General features: G+C 44.7%; 1 protein-coding gene across 3 annotated transcripts in view; it reads right to left on the bottom strand.

Annotated features, from left to right (window-relative positions):
• The window catches only part of arhgap46b (Rho GTPase activating protein 46b), a 185,404-nt gene that overhangs the window by 67,149 nt on the left and 99,363 nt on the right, over nucleotides 1–18,892 (bottom strand). The window contains exon 1 of one of the 3 annotated variants that reach the window (XM_048550067.2): nucleotides 10,061–10,133. The exons of the other annotated variants lie outside the window; for them this stretch is intronic. Within the exon in view, the coding sequence (XP_048406024.1) occupies nucleotides 10,061–10,068 (8 nt within the window). The 5' untranslated portion in view covers nucleotides 10,069–10,133. Of the gene's footprint in view, nucleotides 1–10,060; nucleotides 10,134–18,892 lie in introns of those variants that run through there. 3 annotated transcript variants of the gene reach the window in all.

Below are 18,892 nucleotides of genomic sequence, written 5' to 3'. Positions count from 1 at the left end.
ATTGAATTATCAGCTGGAGGCTGTAGCTTAAGTGGGTACGTTGCTACCATTAGGGGGCTTTGAGACCTACTGACTAATACACCCACACTGTACCGTACACTATAGCTCTCAGGAGCCAGTCTGATTTCACTGAAATTACTGTTTGCTTAACTCCAGGTAATCTTGTGTGTTGACACAAATTTCAGAGGTAGACAGATGGTGTCTCATTTCTCAGTTACTGTAAATCAAGCAACAATGCAGTCATTTCTGAATCAGTTCTGAAGGAGGGCCACTGGACCTGAAACATGAACTTTGCTTTCTCTCTACAGATGCTGCCAGACCTGCTGAGTTCCTCCAGCTATACCTGTTTTTGTGTGTATAATGCGTTCGTTTTGACATTTGAGAAACATAAGAACGAAGGCTAATTCCGATATAATATTTACTGATGGGAGTTCTTTTCTTTCTGAAAAGAAACAGAAACCAGGGCAAAGTACAACAGGCACAGCAGAGAGTGACAGCTGTTAGCACACATAGAATTCCAAACATCACAGGTTTAATGACTGTTTCACCACGGTAACGGCTGCTGGGCGCAGCACCTTCACTAGCAAAGGTTTTAAATTGTGCCAATGGAGACAGTTGGCAGGGGACAACCCACAGAAATAGCCAAAATTAGCCAAAATTGTTCACAACTTTAGGGTTTTAAAACAAAGTGTCATTAAGATTTCTCTTGCGCTGACTGATACGTTAGGGGAGGTGATGGCCTAGTTACATTATTGCCAGATTATGAATCCTGAGACCAAGGTTACACTCCTGTGTGACTCGGGTTTGAATCCTGCTGATGGTGGAATTTTAATTCAAAGAAGTCTGGAATTAAGAGTTCTAACAACTGTTGTCAGTTGTGAAGAAAAAAACCATCTGACTGACGAGTACACTGATAGGGGAAGAAATCTGACACGTGACTCTAGACCTAGAGCAAAGTGGTGGATTTAAGTGCCTTTTGGGCAATTAGAGATACCCAACAAATTATAACCCTGCCCACATCCCAGGAATGAATTAGATAAAAAGGTCAGCTAGGCAGATGGTAACTTGGTTTAACTGACTATCAGGGTTATTGTGGATGGACAATGAAACACCTGCATCCCGTAAACAAATCACAAAAAATTTCTAACCACTCTCTGAAACATTTTCTGACATTTTCACAGATTTCCTTCTGGATTTATGAGAAACCATCTTATATTGGTGTGATGCAATTTCCCAAGTGGAACCATCTTCTCTTACATCCACCTCATCAAACACCCTGATTCACTGGAGATTAATCCCTCAGCCTTCTGTACTGCAGAGGAGAGTGCCCTCAGTCTTTCTTGATCGTTAAAAACTGGTGTTGGACTGCGGCCACGTATTATAGAGTCAAAAAGCACAGAAACAGAGCCTTCTGTCCAACCGTTATTCCAAATTAATTTAGTCCCACCTGCCCGCACTTGGTCCATATCCCTGCAAACTTTTTCTGTTTGTGTACTTATCTTGTACTTATTTAGAGATTGTAACTGTACTCACATCCACCACTTCCTTAGGAAAAACACTGGGACTCCTTCCCCAGGGAATTAACAAACCAGGAGACAATTCAAGACACAGATACAGTCCAGCTTACTGAAACTGCTTTTATCTCCAGGTTCGAAGTTTATTTTAAAAAGTCAACCAAGAATTTCAAACTGGTCGGATCAGACTCTCATAAATCATAGATTCCCTACAGTGTGGAAACAGGCCCTTCGGCCCAACAAATCCACACTGATCCTTGGAGCATCCCACCCGTACCCATCTCCCTCAACACTATGGGCTATTTAGCATGGCCAATCCACCTAGCCTGCACATCTTTAGACTGTGGGAGGAAACCAGAGCACCTGGAGGAAACCCACGCAGACATGGGGAGAACGTGCAAACTCCGCACAGACAGTTGCCTGAGGCTGGAATCAAACCCGGGTCCCTGGCGCTGAGAGGTTGCAGTGCTAACCACTGAGCCATCGTGCTGCCTCTCATTCATTTTAGAATTGACAGTCTAGTAATACAACCACTTCATTGCTGTGCCCTGCTGTCTGAAAGCAACACACAGGTAACAAATGCTGGAACCTCCTGGGGTGTGATGAGGACACAGAGAGGGAGTCAACCTCTTCACAAATCATCCTCTACAGCTGAGATGGAACCTTTAAAACAAAGCTTCAAGTTCAGACATTCAATCCATTCTGACCAGAGTGACAACTTTACTGCAAAGAAAATATTGCTCCCACCAGAAAGCTGGCTCCTCTATTTGTCACCGTGTGCACCGATAGCAATTTCTCCTCAATGCTGAGACCATAAGCACCTGCGGAATTCCACAACTAATTTTTTTTTTAAATCTGGTTTCCCTGCAGTCCTGTCAGCCCTAATCTCTTCAATTTCTTGATGTCTCAACAAATCTTTCTTTTTTTTTCTATTTCAATGTAATTTCACTGTCACAAAATGATTAACAAGTATGACACATTCTCTCTTGGCAAGGTCAAGAAAAATCTCTTTCTTGCTCATACAACCTCCTTTAAATTGCCTCAAGGTCTTACACAAAAGCAGCATTCCATAAGTTTCACAACATGCTTCTACAGCACACTGACTCCTTCACACCTCCGCAACTGTCAAATTGATTCTGATAGTGACAGAGGGCCGGTGTGAGGGTGTGAGAGCAGGGATGTGTGACGGCAAGTGTGAGTGTGTGAGAGAGAGTTTTTGTGTGAGTGAGTGCGTGTGTGTGAGTGAGAGAGAGATTGTGAGTGCATGAGACTGTGTTTGTGTGTGATTGTGTGTGTTTGTGTGAGAGGAAGAGACAGTGATAGAGCAGGTGAGTGCGTGAGAGGGAGCGTGAGTGCGTGTGTGTATGAGACGGTTTGCGTTTGCATGTGCCTGTACGAGTGAGCGTGAGAGAGATGTATACTGAGAGACACTGAGAGGGTGACTGTACGAATGTGAACGTGAGAGGTTGTGTGTGCGTGTGAGAGAGATTGAGTATGTGAGATTGTGAATGTATATATGTATGAGGGAGAGAGAGTGAGTCAGTGAATGAATCAGAGTGCGTGTGTGTGAGTATAAGAGTGAATGCATACATGTGTGATGGAGACAGTGAGTGAGTGAGTGACTGTGTGAATGTGAGTGTGAGTGTGAGTGTGAGAGTGTGAGTGTGTGTACGCATGAGTCGGAGAGTGAATGCACATGTGTGAGAGAGAGAGAGAGAAAGAGAGAGTGTAAGTGAGTCTGTGAGTGAGTGAGTGAGGGTGTGTGTGCAGAGTGTGTGTCAGGGTGAGAATGTGTGTGCGCGCACGTGTGCATGTGCGAGTGGGGATGGGGGCATTGCTAGTTCAAACTGCATTTATTATCCGTGTCTAGCTGCCCTTGTGAAGATGCATTCATTCCAAGAGTAACAAGATATCCTGGGGTAGAGGATGCAAGTTAAAGATCATGCACGACTGGGCACAAGGACCTCTGAACCACTGATTGTCAGTTAACCTTCAGGAAAAGCAAGCTATCATCTCTCAACACCTCTCATTGTCATGGAGACACAGGCCGTATAACAGATGCACACTGAGATTTGCATCACTTTCCATAATTAGCAGGAGGTATTTTGCATCAACAGCTCTTGGTTCCTGGGACTGAGTAGAATTAATCTTAAAGCTACAGTCCCTGACAAAATGGAAATCAGAAAGATAGCTGTGTTTTCATTTTATAAACATCACAAAAATGCAATCACATGAAGTGATGTGCCTGTTTGCAATCGATCAAGTTAACATCTCCAACAACTAACATTTTTATATATTTTTAAAAACAACACTTGGTTGAAAATAGAGATAATGGGAACTGCAGATGCTGGAGAATCCGAGATAATAAAGTGTGGAGCCGGATGAACACAGGAGGACAAGCAGCATCTTAGGAGCACAAAAGTTGACGTTTCAGGCCTAGACCCTTCATCAGAGAGGGAGATGGGAAGAGGGTTCTGAAATAAATAGGGAGAGAGGGGGAGGTGGACCGAAGATGGATAGAGGAGAAGATAGGTGGAGAGGAGAGTACAGGTGGGGAGGTAGGGAGGGGATAGGTCAGTCCGGGGAGGACGGACGGGTCAAGGAGGCGGGATGAGGTTAGTAGGTCTGAAATGGAGGTGCGGCTTGAGGTGGGAGGAGGGGATAGGCGAGAGGAAGAACAGGATAGGGAGGCGGGGACAAGCTCCGCTTGGTTCGCAATAAACAACTGCACCTCCCAGTCGTGAACCATTTTAACTCCCCCTCCCATTCCTTAGACAACATGTCCATCATGGGCCTCCTGCAGTGCCACAATGATGCCACCTGAAGGTTGCAGGAACAGCAACTCATATTCCACTTGGGAACCCTGCAGCTCAATGGTGTCAATATGGACTTCACAAGCTTCAAAGTCTCCCCTTCCCCCACTGCATCCCAAAACCAGCCCAGCTCGTCCCCGCCTCCCTAACCTGTTCTTCCTCTCACCTATCCCCTCCTCCCACCTCAAGCTGCACTTCCATTTCCGACCTACTAACCTCATCCCGCCTCCTTGACCTGTCCGTCCTCCCCGGACTGACCTATCCCCTCCCCACCTATCTTCTCTATCCATCTTCGGTCCACCTCCTCCTCTCTCCCTATTTATTTCAGAACCCTCTCCCCATCCCCCTCTCTGATGAAGGGTCTAGGCCCGAAACGTCAGCTTTTATGCTCCTGAGATGCTGCTTGACCTGCTGTGTTCATCCAGCTTCACACTTGGTTATCTTGGTTGAAAATACATTCCTCGTGAATGGACATCAAAGGATGCCAAGCTATCAGTTGTTGACGAACAATAGTCATTGCTTAAAGCTATTTCTTTCTTTTCCTGATTTAATGATTCTTCCCACATATCCTGTAGGCAACAACTTCCCAACTGGGAAGCCTCATGCCCCACTGTATACACAGATGCTTCTTTCGACACAGCATGATCCCATTCCACAGATGGCAGGTGCAAACCTCACCTATCTCATCTGGAAAGAAGTGGTATGAACTCTCTCGGATTGCTGCGAGCATGATGCAAAACTGTACGTATCTCCGGTTGAGAAAGAACATAATGACAGCGAAGCACCCTCTAGATTCTAAAGCTCAGCGTTATCTTACCAGCATTTACACAGCATTTCTAACATGAAAGAGAAGCTCCGAATCACTTCAAAGAAATGCCTACAGAAAGTAGACAACGTGCTAAATTGGACATTAAGAGGGTCAGAGGTTCCATACTCCCAACCCCAAAGGAGGGCCTTCGAGGATAAAAGGCAAAATGAAAGGATAAATGATGCCGGTTTAAGGGAGGGAATTCCAAAGCACAGGGCTGCAAGTGGGTGAAAGCTTGACCCCCAATGCTGGGATGTCACGGTACCCCAGAATCAGGGAACTGAACATACAAGATTAAGAGGACAACAGAATTCTGGAAAACCTGAAGGAACAACGCCAATATAGCATATTTAAACAGGAGGCTGACGATTTTACATTGGAAGCAGTAGTGGGGGGGGGGGGGTGGGGGAAGTGGTGGAGGGTGTTGGTGGTGTCAGGTGTCAGAGTCAGAAGCAGGAGCTAGCGCAGGTGAACACAGGCAAGTGTGGTGCTTGAGGAGGAGCCCAAGATACAGGGACCGAAGCCTCAGACCAATGGGGTGGGGGAAGTGGTGGAGGGTGTTGGTGGTGTCAGGTGTCAGAGTCAGAAGCAGGAGCTAGCGCAGGTGAACACAGGCAAGTGTGGTGCTTGAGGAGGAGCCCAAGATACAGGGACCGAAGCCTCAGACCAATGGGGTGTGTGTTAACACAACAGGGCCATGGTAGGGTAAAGGTGAATGGAAGGGGAAAATTGAGTCACTATGATCACTTTGCACGAACTGACGCTTCAAATGGATTGGTGGCTGCCTGGGGAAGACGGGGCTCGTTAAGGTGCATTACCCCTTGCGTAAGAATCTTCTCAGTACCCCAGAAAGTTGACCACTCCTACGTGGCATGAGGATAGGGCAAGTTTTTAAAAAGATGAAAGCTTTTTTTGAAACTGAGAAAATAACACACACACGCACTTTTTTAAAAAAGAGTAATCACATGAGTCTGTTTAATACACGTTTTGGTTCCTGCTCCAATATTTAACAGACGTGCTCAATTCATCTACCATTGGTACATGAACAGATGGTTACTTAAGGTGCGCCAAGCATCCCTCCAGTTCCCATCCCATGACACTAGGTTGCAATCATCACAAACTTGGCTCAGTTCCTTAGTGATAACCTTGCAGGCATCATTTAACAAATAAGGAACTGATTTAGTGAGAAGGAGCGAGAGGCCACAGATTTACAACCATTGGCAAAAGATCCGGAGATGACATGAGGGGGAAACAAATTTTCGCAGCAAGTTATAATGAAATGAAAGGCACAGCAGATGCAGATTTAATTCGAAGTTTCAGCAGAGAATTGCATGAATATCTGAAGCAGGAAACGTTACAGGACTACAGGAAAACAGAAAGGCACAAAGACTTATTGGACAGCCCCAACTAAAAGCTGGCACGGGCACGACAGTTGAATGGCCTCCTTCCATGCTGAAATGTTTTACAAATCTATGAAAAGACTGGAGTAACTTGATTTTTGATGAGAGCAAAGATCCTGGCATTTGCTTGTGTACATCTGAGCTCTCCGAAGGTCCAGGTGGAGGTGACAGCAGTTGTTTTCGTGATCCTTTCGGATAAGGGATGGGGAGGGAGAGACAGTGTTGAAAGAAAGGAAGGTAAGCAGCTATCCTACTTTGGCCATTTAAGCTCAACTTCATCAAGGCTGGGCTCTGAATCGAGTATCGCATTTAGGTCACCCCCAGAAGGAATATTTCATCAAGTCTCACAGTGACTTCTCATTGCAACGTCACAAAACACACCTCAGAAAATAACACATATGTTCTGAAATCACCCCAGATTACCCACATTTACTGTCCAACATGTAAACCTCCAGGACTGTGGTGCTTTTACAGGTAGATGTTAAAGACAGATATCCTATGCCCGTGACTCACTGTACTCTTCAATCCCATATTTGGGGATTCTCTTTCTTTATACATATATACACATACATATCACTCACTACATCACATCAACCTGTAAAAGACCAAGTTATGCCTTCCGTTTCCTGTTAGCCAAGCGATATTCTATCCATGCCAATATGCTACTTCCAAACCCATGAGCTTTTATTTTCCACAATAATGTGGCACCGTATCCAATGTTTTCTGGAAATTTAAGTATAGTACATCCACAAGTTTCCCTTTATCCAGAGCACGTTACCACCTCAAAAGAACTCCAACATTTCCGATCACAAAACCATGCTGACTCTGCCAGATTACCTTGAAGTTTTCTCACTTATTCTTGGGCTTATGCCATAACTTCTTTAATAACAGATTCCATCATTTTCTTTCTGACAGCTAAATGGCTTAGTAGCCTCCTGCTTTCTGTTTCCTTCCTGTTTGAAGAAAAGAATCACATTTGCTATCTTCCAAGCTAATGGGACCATCCCCGAATCAAGTGAGTTTTGAAAAATTGAAACCAATGCATCAAACAGCTTGCTAGCCAATTCTATTCAGACCATCAACATGAAGTAGTTGGAATGTGAGTTTTGTTAGGGCAGTAATCAAATGGGAGGATGTGCTAACGACACCTTGCTTTACACAGCATTAGATACAGTCTACAGTAAAGAAACAGGCCAACTGGTCTATGCACTATACAGGTTTCCCTTCAGTTCTCAGCTCCTAAATTAAATATTACATTCTTCTATCAGAATTACAGAATGGTTACATCACAGAAGGAGGCCACTTGGCCAATCATTTCTGTGCTTGCTCACTGAAGGAACAGTTCACAGAGAATCACTCCTGTGCGTTCTCCTCAGGCCTGCACATACTTCCTGCTCAGATTATAACCTGATTTCCTCTTGAAAGCCACAATTGGAGCTGCCTTGTCACTCTCACAGGCAGCATATTCTAGATCCTAACCACTCGCTGCCTTAAGAACCTGCTCTCGTGTCACCAATGCTTCTTTTGTCAATTACCTTCAATCAGTTCCCTTTTTAACAGCAGGAGAAACACTTGTTCTCTATCAATTCAGTCCAGAGTCCTTTTGATCAGAAACTCCTCGATCAAATCTCTTTGCAACCTGTTCTTCCCGAAAGAAAACAAGCTCACTGTCTCCAGTCCAGCCACAAAGCTGAAGTCTAAATCCTGGGAACCAACTACACAAAACTCTTCTGCACTCTGTATAACACGTTCACATCTCTCCCAGAGTGAGGCACCAGAACGGGACTCAATATTTCTATTGATACGGAACCAACGTTCTGCACATAGTACAACTCCCTTGCTTTTATACACAAGCCCCTATCAATTGGGGCAGCATGGTGGCTCAGTGGTTAGCAATGCTGCCTCAAAGCACCAGGGACTTGGGTTCGATTCCAGCCTCGGCGACTGTGTGCAGTTTGCACATTCTCCCCGCGTCTGCATGGGTTTCTTCTGGGTGATGCGGATACCTCCCACAGTCCAAAGACGTGCAGGCTAGGAGGATTGGCGATGGAAAATTGCCCGTAGTGTCCAGGGATGTTTAGGTTAGGTGGGTTAGATATGGGAAATACAGGGGTAGGGGAATGGTTCTGGGTGGGATGCTCTTCAGAGAGATGGTGTGGCCTTATTAGGCCGCATGGCCTGTTTCCACATTCTAGGGATTCTATGAATAAAACCTAAGATGCATTAATGGTTCTCATAATCTGCCCTACCACCTTCAATGATTTATGCACATACACAGCCACATCCTCTGCTTCTGCAGCCCCTTTAGATTTGCCACCAAATGAGAAAGTTAAGGTGAGCAGCACCGATGCATTTAAGAGGAAATTGGATTAACAAAATAGCAAGAAAGGGATGTAAAGTCATCTTAACCACCTCTAGTGGTAGCGTCTTCCACATTCTCGGAGTAAAGAACCTCATTAAAATTTCACAATGGATTTATCAGAGAGAATCATGTAATTACACAGCATAAATTGGGCACTCTCTCAAGTTGAACATTGAGGTTAACGTATCAGATGCATTAGTGACCTCTATCAAGTAGCACTCCGAGAAGGAAAACTGGCCTATTCAGCCTTTCCTGCTAAGTATCTCCACTCAGTTTTGGTGTTTGTCAATCTTCAATTGTACCTTCTCTGGTGTCTCTACGTTCTCATTTAAATGTGGAGATCTCACAGTGTAAAGTGCAGAAGGGGGACTAAACCAAAAGTTCACACCAATTCAGCTGCACTTCTTGGCTTTTCAACAAGACAAAACAAAAGCCCAAGCTTCAATATGAGAATTTGGAACTTGGGGATTTTTAAACCACTACTTTGAGGTCTTTAGATTATTTTTACACCAGCAGGATTGGAGGGCTAGGAAGTCTCAGTGTTACCTCTGCATATGCACACAACACTGTTCTTGAGCACACTCCAGGCCTTCATTCTAATTTCCACTGCTGCAGACACATGTGTATCTACAGAGTCACTTCATCTTAAGATCTAACATCATCAATGGTTAGGCTGCCCCACTGTCAAATTCTGTGGCTATTGTAGGTCTAATCTTAATAAGGTGGAAACAGTGCGCACTCCCTTTTTCTTATAATCAAGTCGCTTCCCTTACATAGGCCTCATCTTGAACAGCAAAGTATGATCAGTTTTGGGGTTCTGCTTCACCTCCAAGATTTCGATTATCCAGTTGGCTGTCTTAACGTTGTTTCCCTCCACCTGTTACACTGTGTCCTAACATTTCAAACTCCAACTCTTGTGAGGCTCATTTTGGTCACAAGACCCTCTCCCATTTCCTTCAACCAAACTCAATTAGTATTCCTTGGCTCATACTCATTAACATTTTTTAAAAAACCCATTGCAGAGTTATTATGAGTTCAACCTTTTTTCCCATCTCTTAAAGACCACCCTCATCTACTCTGTTTTGCTGATGCTATTCTATTTTTAACCTCGTCTTTTCTTGGACACCCCAACTGCATCGCTGCCCGGAAGATTATTCACTTACCATGCCATTCTTCATCCTAATCCCATCAGACTGCTCCTTGCCCAGCCCAGAGTACTGAAACTATCCAAAGCAATGGATAGTTTCCATTGCATACTCTACAGCTTTGGTCCACCCTCCTCTGCCGACCACGAGCAATCAATCAGAGTAGTGACTCAATCCTCCTTCATCACCTTATTTTGGACACACCATTGTCATCACATCCCTAGCAAAGACTTCCTCTATGATAACACTGTTAACCAAGCAGCAACACAAGGTTTTAAACTTTCTCTCCTTGCTCGTCATGATCATCTCCTCCATTGCTTTAATGGGATCCCTCGCAAAGGAGTGGAGGAAATGGTGCCATGGTGGTACTGTGCCTGCAGTAATAATCCAGAGGCCCAGGCGGGTGCTCTAAGGTGATGGGTTCAAATCCCATCAAGGAAGCTGGTGGAAATTTAAATTCAGCGACTAACTCTGCAACCGCCTCTGTGATAGCAAGCATCACCGACTGTTGCACAAACTCATCTGACTCACTAAGCCCCCTGGAGGGGCAGACATTTGCCATCCTCGCCCACTCTGATCTACCACGTGACTCCAAACCCAGAGCAAAGCTGTTGTCTCTGAACTGTCCTGAGTACATTACGCAGTTCGGGATGTGAAGCAGATGCTGCCCTCACCAGCAATGTCTATGCCCCACTAAAGAATTTTTAAAATGCGCTTCTAAGACTAGCTAAATAGAGCCAAGCATCACAGCTGAGATAATCTTCCCTAAAGGTGAAAGAATTTCATTTTTCAAAAAAAGTCAAAGCATTTAACACAAGTTCTGGTGTACTTAGTGCACAGAATAATCACAGGTATAGACAGAGTGGACAGCCAGAGACTTTTTCCTAGGGTGAAGGTAGCTATTACGAGGGGGTATAGTTTTCAAGTGAGTGGATGTGAATGCAGGGGAAACGTCAGAGTTAGGTTCTTTACTCAGAGAGTGGTGGGGTGTGCATTGCATTGCCAGAGCGGGTAGTGGAGTCAGCCTCATTAGGGGCATTTAAGCATCAATTAGACAGGCATATGGCTGATAGTATAAGGTAGGGGTGGAGGTTAGATAGACCTTAGGTTTAGGGTAAAAGTTAGGCATAACATCGTGGGCTGAAGGGCCTGTACTGCGCTGTTCTGTTCTGTTCTATGTTCTACTAACAAGTAATGAACCTGTTCTCCTACATAGGCCACCTTGGCAATAATTAAACTGTTGTCCCTCCCAATTATACTAGGGGTAAAGTTCAAAATACACAGCTATGGGACAATTAGAACAGACTCGGGCAATCTATCCAGCAGCCAGCCCTGGGTTTAGAACTGTGGCTCCTTGTGTCCCAATTCTTGTTACACAAACCAAATCTAACTGCAGTAAACACAGGAGATGCTGGGGACTTCAGAACATCGCCATCTGCAAAAGGTTAACGCCATCAACCAGAGTTAGTACTATTTCTTATTTTGAGAAAAGCAGTATGGCCAGATTTACAAAAAACCAGAAACCAAACCCACAAACCACAAGGGAAAGTAGTTCAGTAGAAAAAAAAAATCAAGACAGAATATAATCCACTAACTAAAGTTGCTAACGAGGGCAGAAACATTGCCAGATTTCAGATGCTTTCCATATTGCAGCAGGTCCATCTGTCCCTGCAGCAAATCCAGGCATGGTAGAATCCTGGTGGGAGACTGGGATAGCCATAAACGAGGATGCAGGAAGCTTCCAATACGGAGCAGGATGGCCCAACAGTAAGCAGTTGTCAAGAGAGGAGGGAATAGCATTTCCTCCAGGCAGTAAAACCAGGTTTTCATTTGTATTTGTAAAAATAGTCTGGTGTCTGTTAACTGTCAGGAAAACAATACGAGACTTGAGCAGTTGTACAGTTCTCTACCTTAAACCACTTCCCCTCTCTTCAGAATGCAGTGAAAATCTCAACACTTTTAAATTTATGCTGAGACACAGGAGGATTCGTGGCCAAATGGGAATTCAGTAGCTCTAAAGCATGAATTTATAGTTGGTAATGTACCTGTGTACCTGGTGGACAGCCCCACATGATTCCACAGTTCCTCAGCCTCAGGAAAGAACTCGAGCTGGGTTCTGAATAACCTGACAGGCACCATTTGCATCTAATACCGACAGCTCTAGTGATGCAGTGGTAGTGTCCTTACCTCGAAGCTAGGAGGTCCATTTCATAAATTCATGTAATCCCTACAGTGAGGAATCAGGCCATTTGACCCATCAAGTTCACAATTGCTATCCGAACTGCATGCTATCCAGATCCACCCCCGTATCCTAAACCTACACTTCCCCATGGCGAACCAACCTCACCTGCACATCCCTAAACACTGCGAGGCAATTCAGTGTGGCTGATCCACCTAACTCACACACATTTGGACTGAGAGAGAAAATCGGAGCACCCAGAGAAAACCCGTACAGACACGGGGACAACGTACAAACTCCACACAGACAGTCACCTCAGGTTTGAATTGAACCCAGGACCCTGGCGCTGTGAGGCAGCAATGCTACCCACTGGACCACTGTGCCACCCCATGTTATAAAGCTGGCTCTCAGCCTTCAAAAGCTCAGAATTATAGGCCTCAAAGCTGTTCTCGATGGTCACTATCCCACAAGGTCTTGTGATGCCTTTTCCTCTATACCCCATGAGACACATTTCCTGTCAAGTGGAGGATAGCAAATGTGGTTCCCCTGTTCAAGAAGGGGAGTAGAGGCAACCCTGGTAATTATAGACCAGTGAGCCTTACCTCAGTTGTTGGTAAAGTGTTGGAAAAGGTTATAAGAGATAGGATTTATAATCATCTAGAAAAGAATAATTTGATTAGGGATAATCAGTGCGGTTTTGTGAAGGGAAGGTCGTGCCTCACAAACCTTATTGAGTTCTTTGAGAAGGTGACCAAACAGGTAGATGAGAGTAAACCGGTTGATGTGGTGTATATGGATTTCAGCAAGGCGTTCGATAAGGTTCCCCACAGTCGGCTATTGTACAAAATACTGAGGAATGGGATTGTGGGAGATATAGCAGTTTGGATCAGAAATTGTCTTCTTTCAGCATGCCAGAGGGTGGTGGTTGATGGGAAATGTTCATCCTGGAGATCAGTTACTAGTGGTGTACCGCAAGGGTCGGTGTTGGGTCCACTGCTGTTTGTCATTTTTACAAACAACCTTGATGAGGCGTAGAAAGATGGGTTAGTAAATTTGCAGACGACACTAAGGTCGGTGGAGTTGTGAATAGTGACGAAGGATGTTGTAGGTTACAGAGGGACATAGATAAGCTGCAGAGCTGGGCTGAGAGGTGGCAAATGGAGTTTAATGCAGACAAGTGTGAGGTGTTGCACTTTGGTAGGAGTAACCGGAAGGCAAAGTACTGGGCTAATGGTAAGATTCCTGGTAGTGTAGATGAGTAGAGAGATCTCGGTGTGCATGTACACAGATCTTTGAAAGTTGCCACCCAGGTTGACAGGGTTGTTAAGAAGGCATAGTGTTTTAGCTTTTATTAATAGAGGAATCGAGCTCCGGAACCATAAGGTCATGCTGCAGCTGTACAAAACTTTGGTGCGGCCGCACTTGGAGTATTGTGTACACTTCTGGTCACTGCATTATAAGAAGGATGTGGAAGCTTTGGAAAGGGTGCAGAGGAGATTTACTAGGATGTTGCCTAGTATGGAGGGAAGGTCTTACGAGGAAAGGCTGAGGGACTTGAGGCTGTTTTCGTTAGAGAGAAGGAGGTTGAGAGATGACTTAATTGAGACATATAAGATAATCAGAGAGTTAGATAGGGTAGATAGGGAGAGCCTTTTTCCTAGGATAGTGACGGCGAGCACGAGGGGGCATAGCTTTAAATTGAGGAGTGAAAGATATAGGACAGATGTCAGAGGTAGTTTCTTTACTCACAGAGTAGTAAGGATATGGAACGCTTTGCCTACAACGGTAGTAGATTCGCCAGCTTAGTACATTTAAGTCATCATTGGATAACCGTATGGATGTACGTGGAATAGTGTAGGTTAGATGGGCTTGAGATCGGTATGACAGGTCGGCACAACATCGAGGGCCAAAGGGCCTGTACTGTGCTGTAACGTTCTATGTTCTATGCACAGCCTATTAGTTACTGACTTCTGATTTATTTGGGTTAATTGGATCCTCTGTGGAAACATTGTCACGTTTTCCTGTGGAAAGAAAGGTTAGAGCAAACCATCAACACTCCCGATTTTCATTATTTTGAGAATTTTAGAATAAAAAATAAGTTGCAGTCATTACATTAAGCTGCTTGGAACTTAAGAGAAACACAAAAGTTAAATCTAGCATTGCGATTATTTAAAACAAAATTAACAGAATATGAGTAAGGGAGTCCAAAACTAGAATGCACAGGTTTAAGGTGAGAGGCAACATCTAAAAAGGACCTAAAGGGGAAACTTTTTCCCTTAGAGGGTGGTGTGTGTATGGAATGAACTGCCAGAGGTGGAGGAGGAGGCTGGAACAATCACAACATTTAAAAGGCATCTGGAAGGGTTTAGAGGGATGTGGGCCAAATGCTGGCAAATGGGACTGACAAATTTGGGACATCTGGTCAGCATGGACGGGTTGAACCGAAGGGTCTGTTTCTGTGCAGTACATCTCTCTGAGTCTATTTGGATATCAAGGCCAGCAATAATTGCCCATTCCTAGTTACAAGGTCCAGGAGTAGGGCATTCAACCCCTCAAGCCTGTTCCACCATTCAATGAGATCATGGCTGATCCACATATCTGCCTTTGCCCCCTATCCCTCAATGCCTTCGCTGAACAAAAAATTAGCTATCTCAGATTTAAAACTCATGACTGATCCCTGCATCCACTGCTGTTTGTGGAAGACAGTTCCAAATCTTGACCACCCTTTGTGTGAACAAGTGCTTCCTAACATCTCTCCTGAAAAGTCTACCCTAATATTTTGACTGTACTCCTCAGTTGTAAAATCTCCAAACAATTGCCCCTGAGAAGGTGGTACTGAGCTGCCTTCTGAAACCACTACACTCCATGTTGTGGAGGTACATCTATAGTGCCTACACAGCGTGGAGCTGGAGGAACACAGCAGGCCAGGCAGCATCAGAGGAGCAGGAAAGGTGATGTTTTGGGTTGGGACCCATCTTCAGAAAATGAGGGAGGGAAGACGGGTTCTGGGGTGATATGTCAGGGCAAGGGGGATTCTGCCTTTGTTTTTGTTGCGGGGAGAGGGTGTGAAAGCAGAGGCGCAGGAAACACAGGCGATGCGGTCGACAGCATTTTCAACCACTGAAGGGGAACGTTGCAGTCCTTGAAATATGAGGACATCTGGGATGTTCAGGACTAGAATGCCCCATCTTGGGAGCAGATGCAGCTGAGGCAGAGGAATTGGGAATAGGGGATCACATTCCTGCAGGAAGGTGGTTAAGAGGAGGTGTAGTCTAGGAAGCTGCGGGATTCGGCGGGCTTGAAATAGATATCATGTTTGAGGTGGTCACCAGAGATGGAGACAGAAGGGTCCAGGAAGGAGAGAGAGGTGTCAAGATATGTTCCACGTGAACTTAAGGATGGGGGTGAAAGTTGCTAGTAAAGTTGATGAACTGTTCAAGATCCTCGTGGGAGCATGAGTTGGCGACGAAACAGTCATTGATGTAGCGAAGGAAGAGGCAAGGATGGTACCAGTGTAGCTGCGGAGAGGGACTACTCCACGTTTCCTAAGCAGAGGCAGGCATAGCTTGGGTCCATGCGGGTACCTAGGGCCACCCCCTCAGTCTGTAGGAAGTAGGAGAAACCTTGTACGCAAACACCAGTTAGGGCCAAATTGGGATGGCCTGAATATATCTAAGGTTTTGAAGTAGATTTGTAGTTCGGGTTGCGGATGTTGAGGTTCATTGGCTCGCCGAGTTGGTTTCTTATTTCGCAGAAGTTTCATTACTGCGCTTGGTAACATCCCCAGTGCACTCGTTTGGTGTAGTTTTCCCATTTTCTTGCCAATGTGAGCGTGTTGTGCCCATAGGTCAGAGGTCTGAATATAGATTGGAGTCCCACTTCCTATCGACACCATCAGAACTAAAACCCAATACCCTTCCAGGGACTGTATCCCACTATTCCCATTCTATTCATGTAATTGTCAAGACACCCTTTAAAAGTCACTATCATATCTGTTTCTAATACCTCTCCCGGCAGTGAGCTCCAGGCAACCCCCACCCTCTGTGTAAAAAAATACCTGCCTCGTACATCACCTTTAAACCTTGCCCCTCACGCACTGTATTATCTCTGACTCCAGCATCAGCAGTTCTTACTATCTCTGAGTGAGCTATCCACCCACAGTGCTGTTAAGAAGGGAGTGAGAGGAATTTGATGAAAATTGCTAACTGTCTCATCAGATTCAGTGCAATATCTGTGATTATTAGTTTAAATATATTTTTCAGCATTACATATCACTGAACATAATTCATTAAATTTATCACTCGCTTGGGGACCATACATAGACCTTATGCATGGATTCCAAGCTGCCAACTCCACTTTCTGAACATAAAATAGCAACTGTAGGATTAAATGGATAAATCTTCTTGCAAGATTTATGTTTTTAAAGCTAACTTAACATGAGTTTTTCTTTAAGAAACCAAATGTAATCTGGAAATGATAATTGAACTCAGGTTTTCACAAACCAACAATAAGATCCAATCCCGTACAAGCAAGTCAGTTCTTGCAGCACTGGCTGGGAAAGTAGTGTGTGACATCTGTGGTCGAGTTGGATTCAGAACTACAAAGGACCAGATGCTCTCCCACCAGCATCAAGGAAGCTCAGCTCCTCCCACGGCTACCCCCTCTCCTCTCCCAAGCTGCTTCATTCAAGGGATGCTTTGAAAGCCAGTTACAAAAATAACATCTCTCCGAGTCAACATACACTATCACACTCAATACAAAATACGGGTCTTCCACATTCAGAGCCGAACCGCAGCAGATATAATGAGCTTTAAACTTTCACAGAGCACTGGAATAGCCTTAATGAGGCCAAGCGTAGAAACCTTTTGTTTTCAACCACAGAAATTTTCCCACGTCTCGGCCTCCAATGTCCAGCCGAGGTTCTTTGGCCCAGTAGCCATCAGTGGTTCCAAACTCAGCACAGCATCTCAGTGTGGCATATCACAAGCTGCACGATGCAGGTATTATCTTTATCTTTTGAAACAGGAACCTTTCTAGAGGCAACAGAGTCCATATTCATTGAGTTCCCACGCTGTGACCGTTTGTACATCTGAACAAGATAAGTTGGAGCATAGACATCGACAGCAGTGACGAATGAGGATAGAAGGACTGCACACTGCATTATTGTGCTAATGGTACTTAATAAATGTGTCACAAGTTTAAAGCTAACAAGATAAATATCATGATTGATGTCCCACAGGGACAATGACCATGCCTAGTCAATTCGCTTGCCAAAACTCGCTGTCCAAAGACACAGACCCAAGTTTGCCACGTGACTGAGGTATAAGAACCCAACACAAGAAAAAATGGTTTCAAGAGTCATGAAGGAAATTGGTAGAGCAAAAATAAAATGTCACATTGAGGAAGTGAATCATTAGCTCCTAACACAAGCTCTTGATAAATAAAAAGCCTTAAGACAGTGTGCAGTTTGAGAGGTAGAAGCTGGAATCAGATGTAATGGTGTAACAATTGAGGAAAGACATGCTGCAGGAGCTGGCCAGCGTTGATTTGAGGGGGGGGGGGGGGGTGCCTAGCAGGGAAGATGGTGGAACAGCAATGGCAGGGGTTTCTATGGGTAATTTGGGATGCATAACAGAATTCAATTCAAGGAAGAAGAAAGCATACTAAGTGGAGGGATGAGGCAACTGTGGCTGACAAGGGAAGTCAGGGCAGCATAAAACCAAAAGAAATGGCAGGCAGTGTGAAGATTAGTAGGAAACCTTTAAAAACCTGCATGGAACAACTGAAAAAATAGCTGGGCTGGGTTGGGGACAGTATGAAAGAGCTGGTAATATAAAAGAAGATTACAAAGGTATCTTTTTAGAAATATAAAGGTAACAGGGAGGCAAGAGTGGACATTGGACCACTGGAAAATGAGGGTGGAGAAGTAATATTGGGGAACAAAGAAATAGCAGAAGAACTGAATAGGTACTTTGCATCAGTCTTTATTGTGGAAGACAAACAGGAGGGTGGCAGAACACAGCAGGCCAGGCGGCATTTGGAGGAAAGGAGCAGTCAACACTTTGGATATTCCCCTTCTTCAGGGCTGAAGGAGAACAGGGTCGTGAAGGAGGGCAATACCCAAAACGTTAACTGTTCTTTTCCTCCAGATACTGCCTAGCCTGCTGTGTTCTACCAGCCTCCTACTCGTCTCCCTTGGATTCTAGCATGGTAGGCACTAGTAGCATACCAAAGCTTCAAGACAGTCAGAAGGTAGAGGTGAGGGTAGTGGTCATCACTAAGCAAGTGGTCTTGGGGAAGCTGAAAGGTCATCAAATGGATAAATCACCCGGACTAGTTGAACTACAACCCAGAATTTTGAAGCTGATGGCTGAGGGAATTGTACAGGCATTGGTGGTGATCTTTGAGGAATCCTTGGGTACCATGGAGGGTCCTAGAGGGCTGGAAAATGGCTAATTTAACACCAATGTTTAAGAAGGGAGGGAGGCAGAAGACAGGAAGTTTTAAGCTGGTTAGCCTGACCTCAGTCGTTGGTAAGATTTCAGAATCCATTATTAAGGATAACAAAGTGGAATACTTGGAAGTGCATAGTAAAATAGGGTAGAGTCAACATAGCTTCAAATAGGGGAGGCCATTTCTAACAAACCTGTTGAAATTCTTTGAGGAGGTAA

The sequence above is a fragment of the Stegostoma tigrinum genome, chromosome 19 (genome assembly GCF_030684315.1).
Source record: "Stegostoma tigrinum isolate sSteTig4 chromosome 19, sSteTig4.hap1, whole genome shotgun sequence".
In the NCBI taxonomy this organism is placed as follows: domain Eukaryota; kingdom Metazoa; phylum Chordata; class Chondrichthyes; order Orectolobiformes; family Stegostomatidae; genus Stegostoma; species Stegostoma tigrinum.
This window is presented reverse-complemented; position numbering and strand designations above follow the sequence as displayed.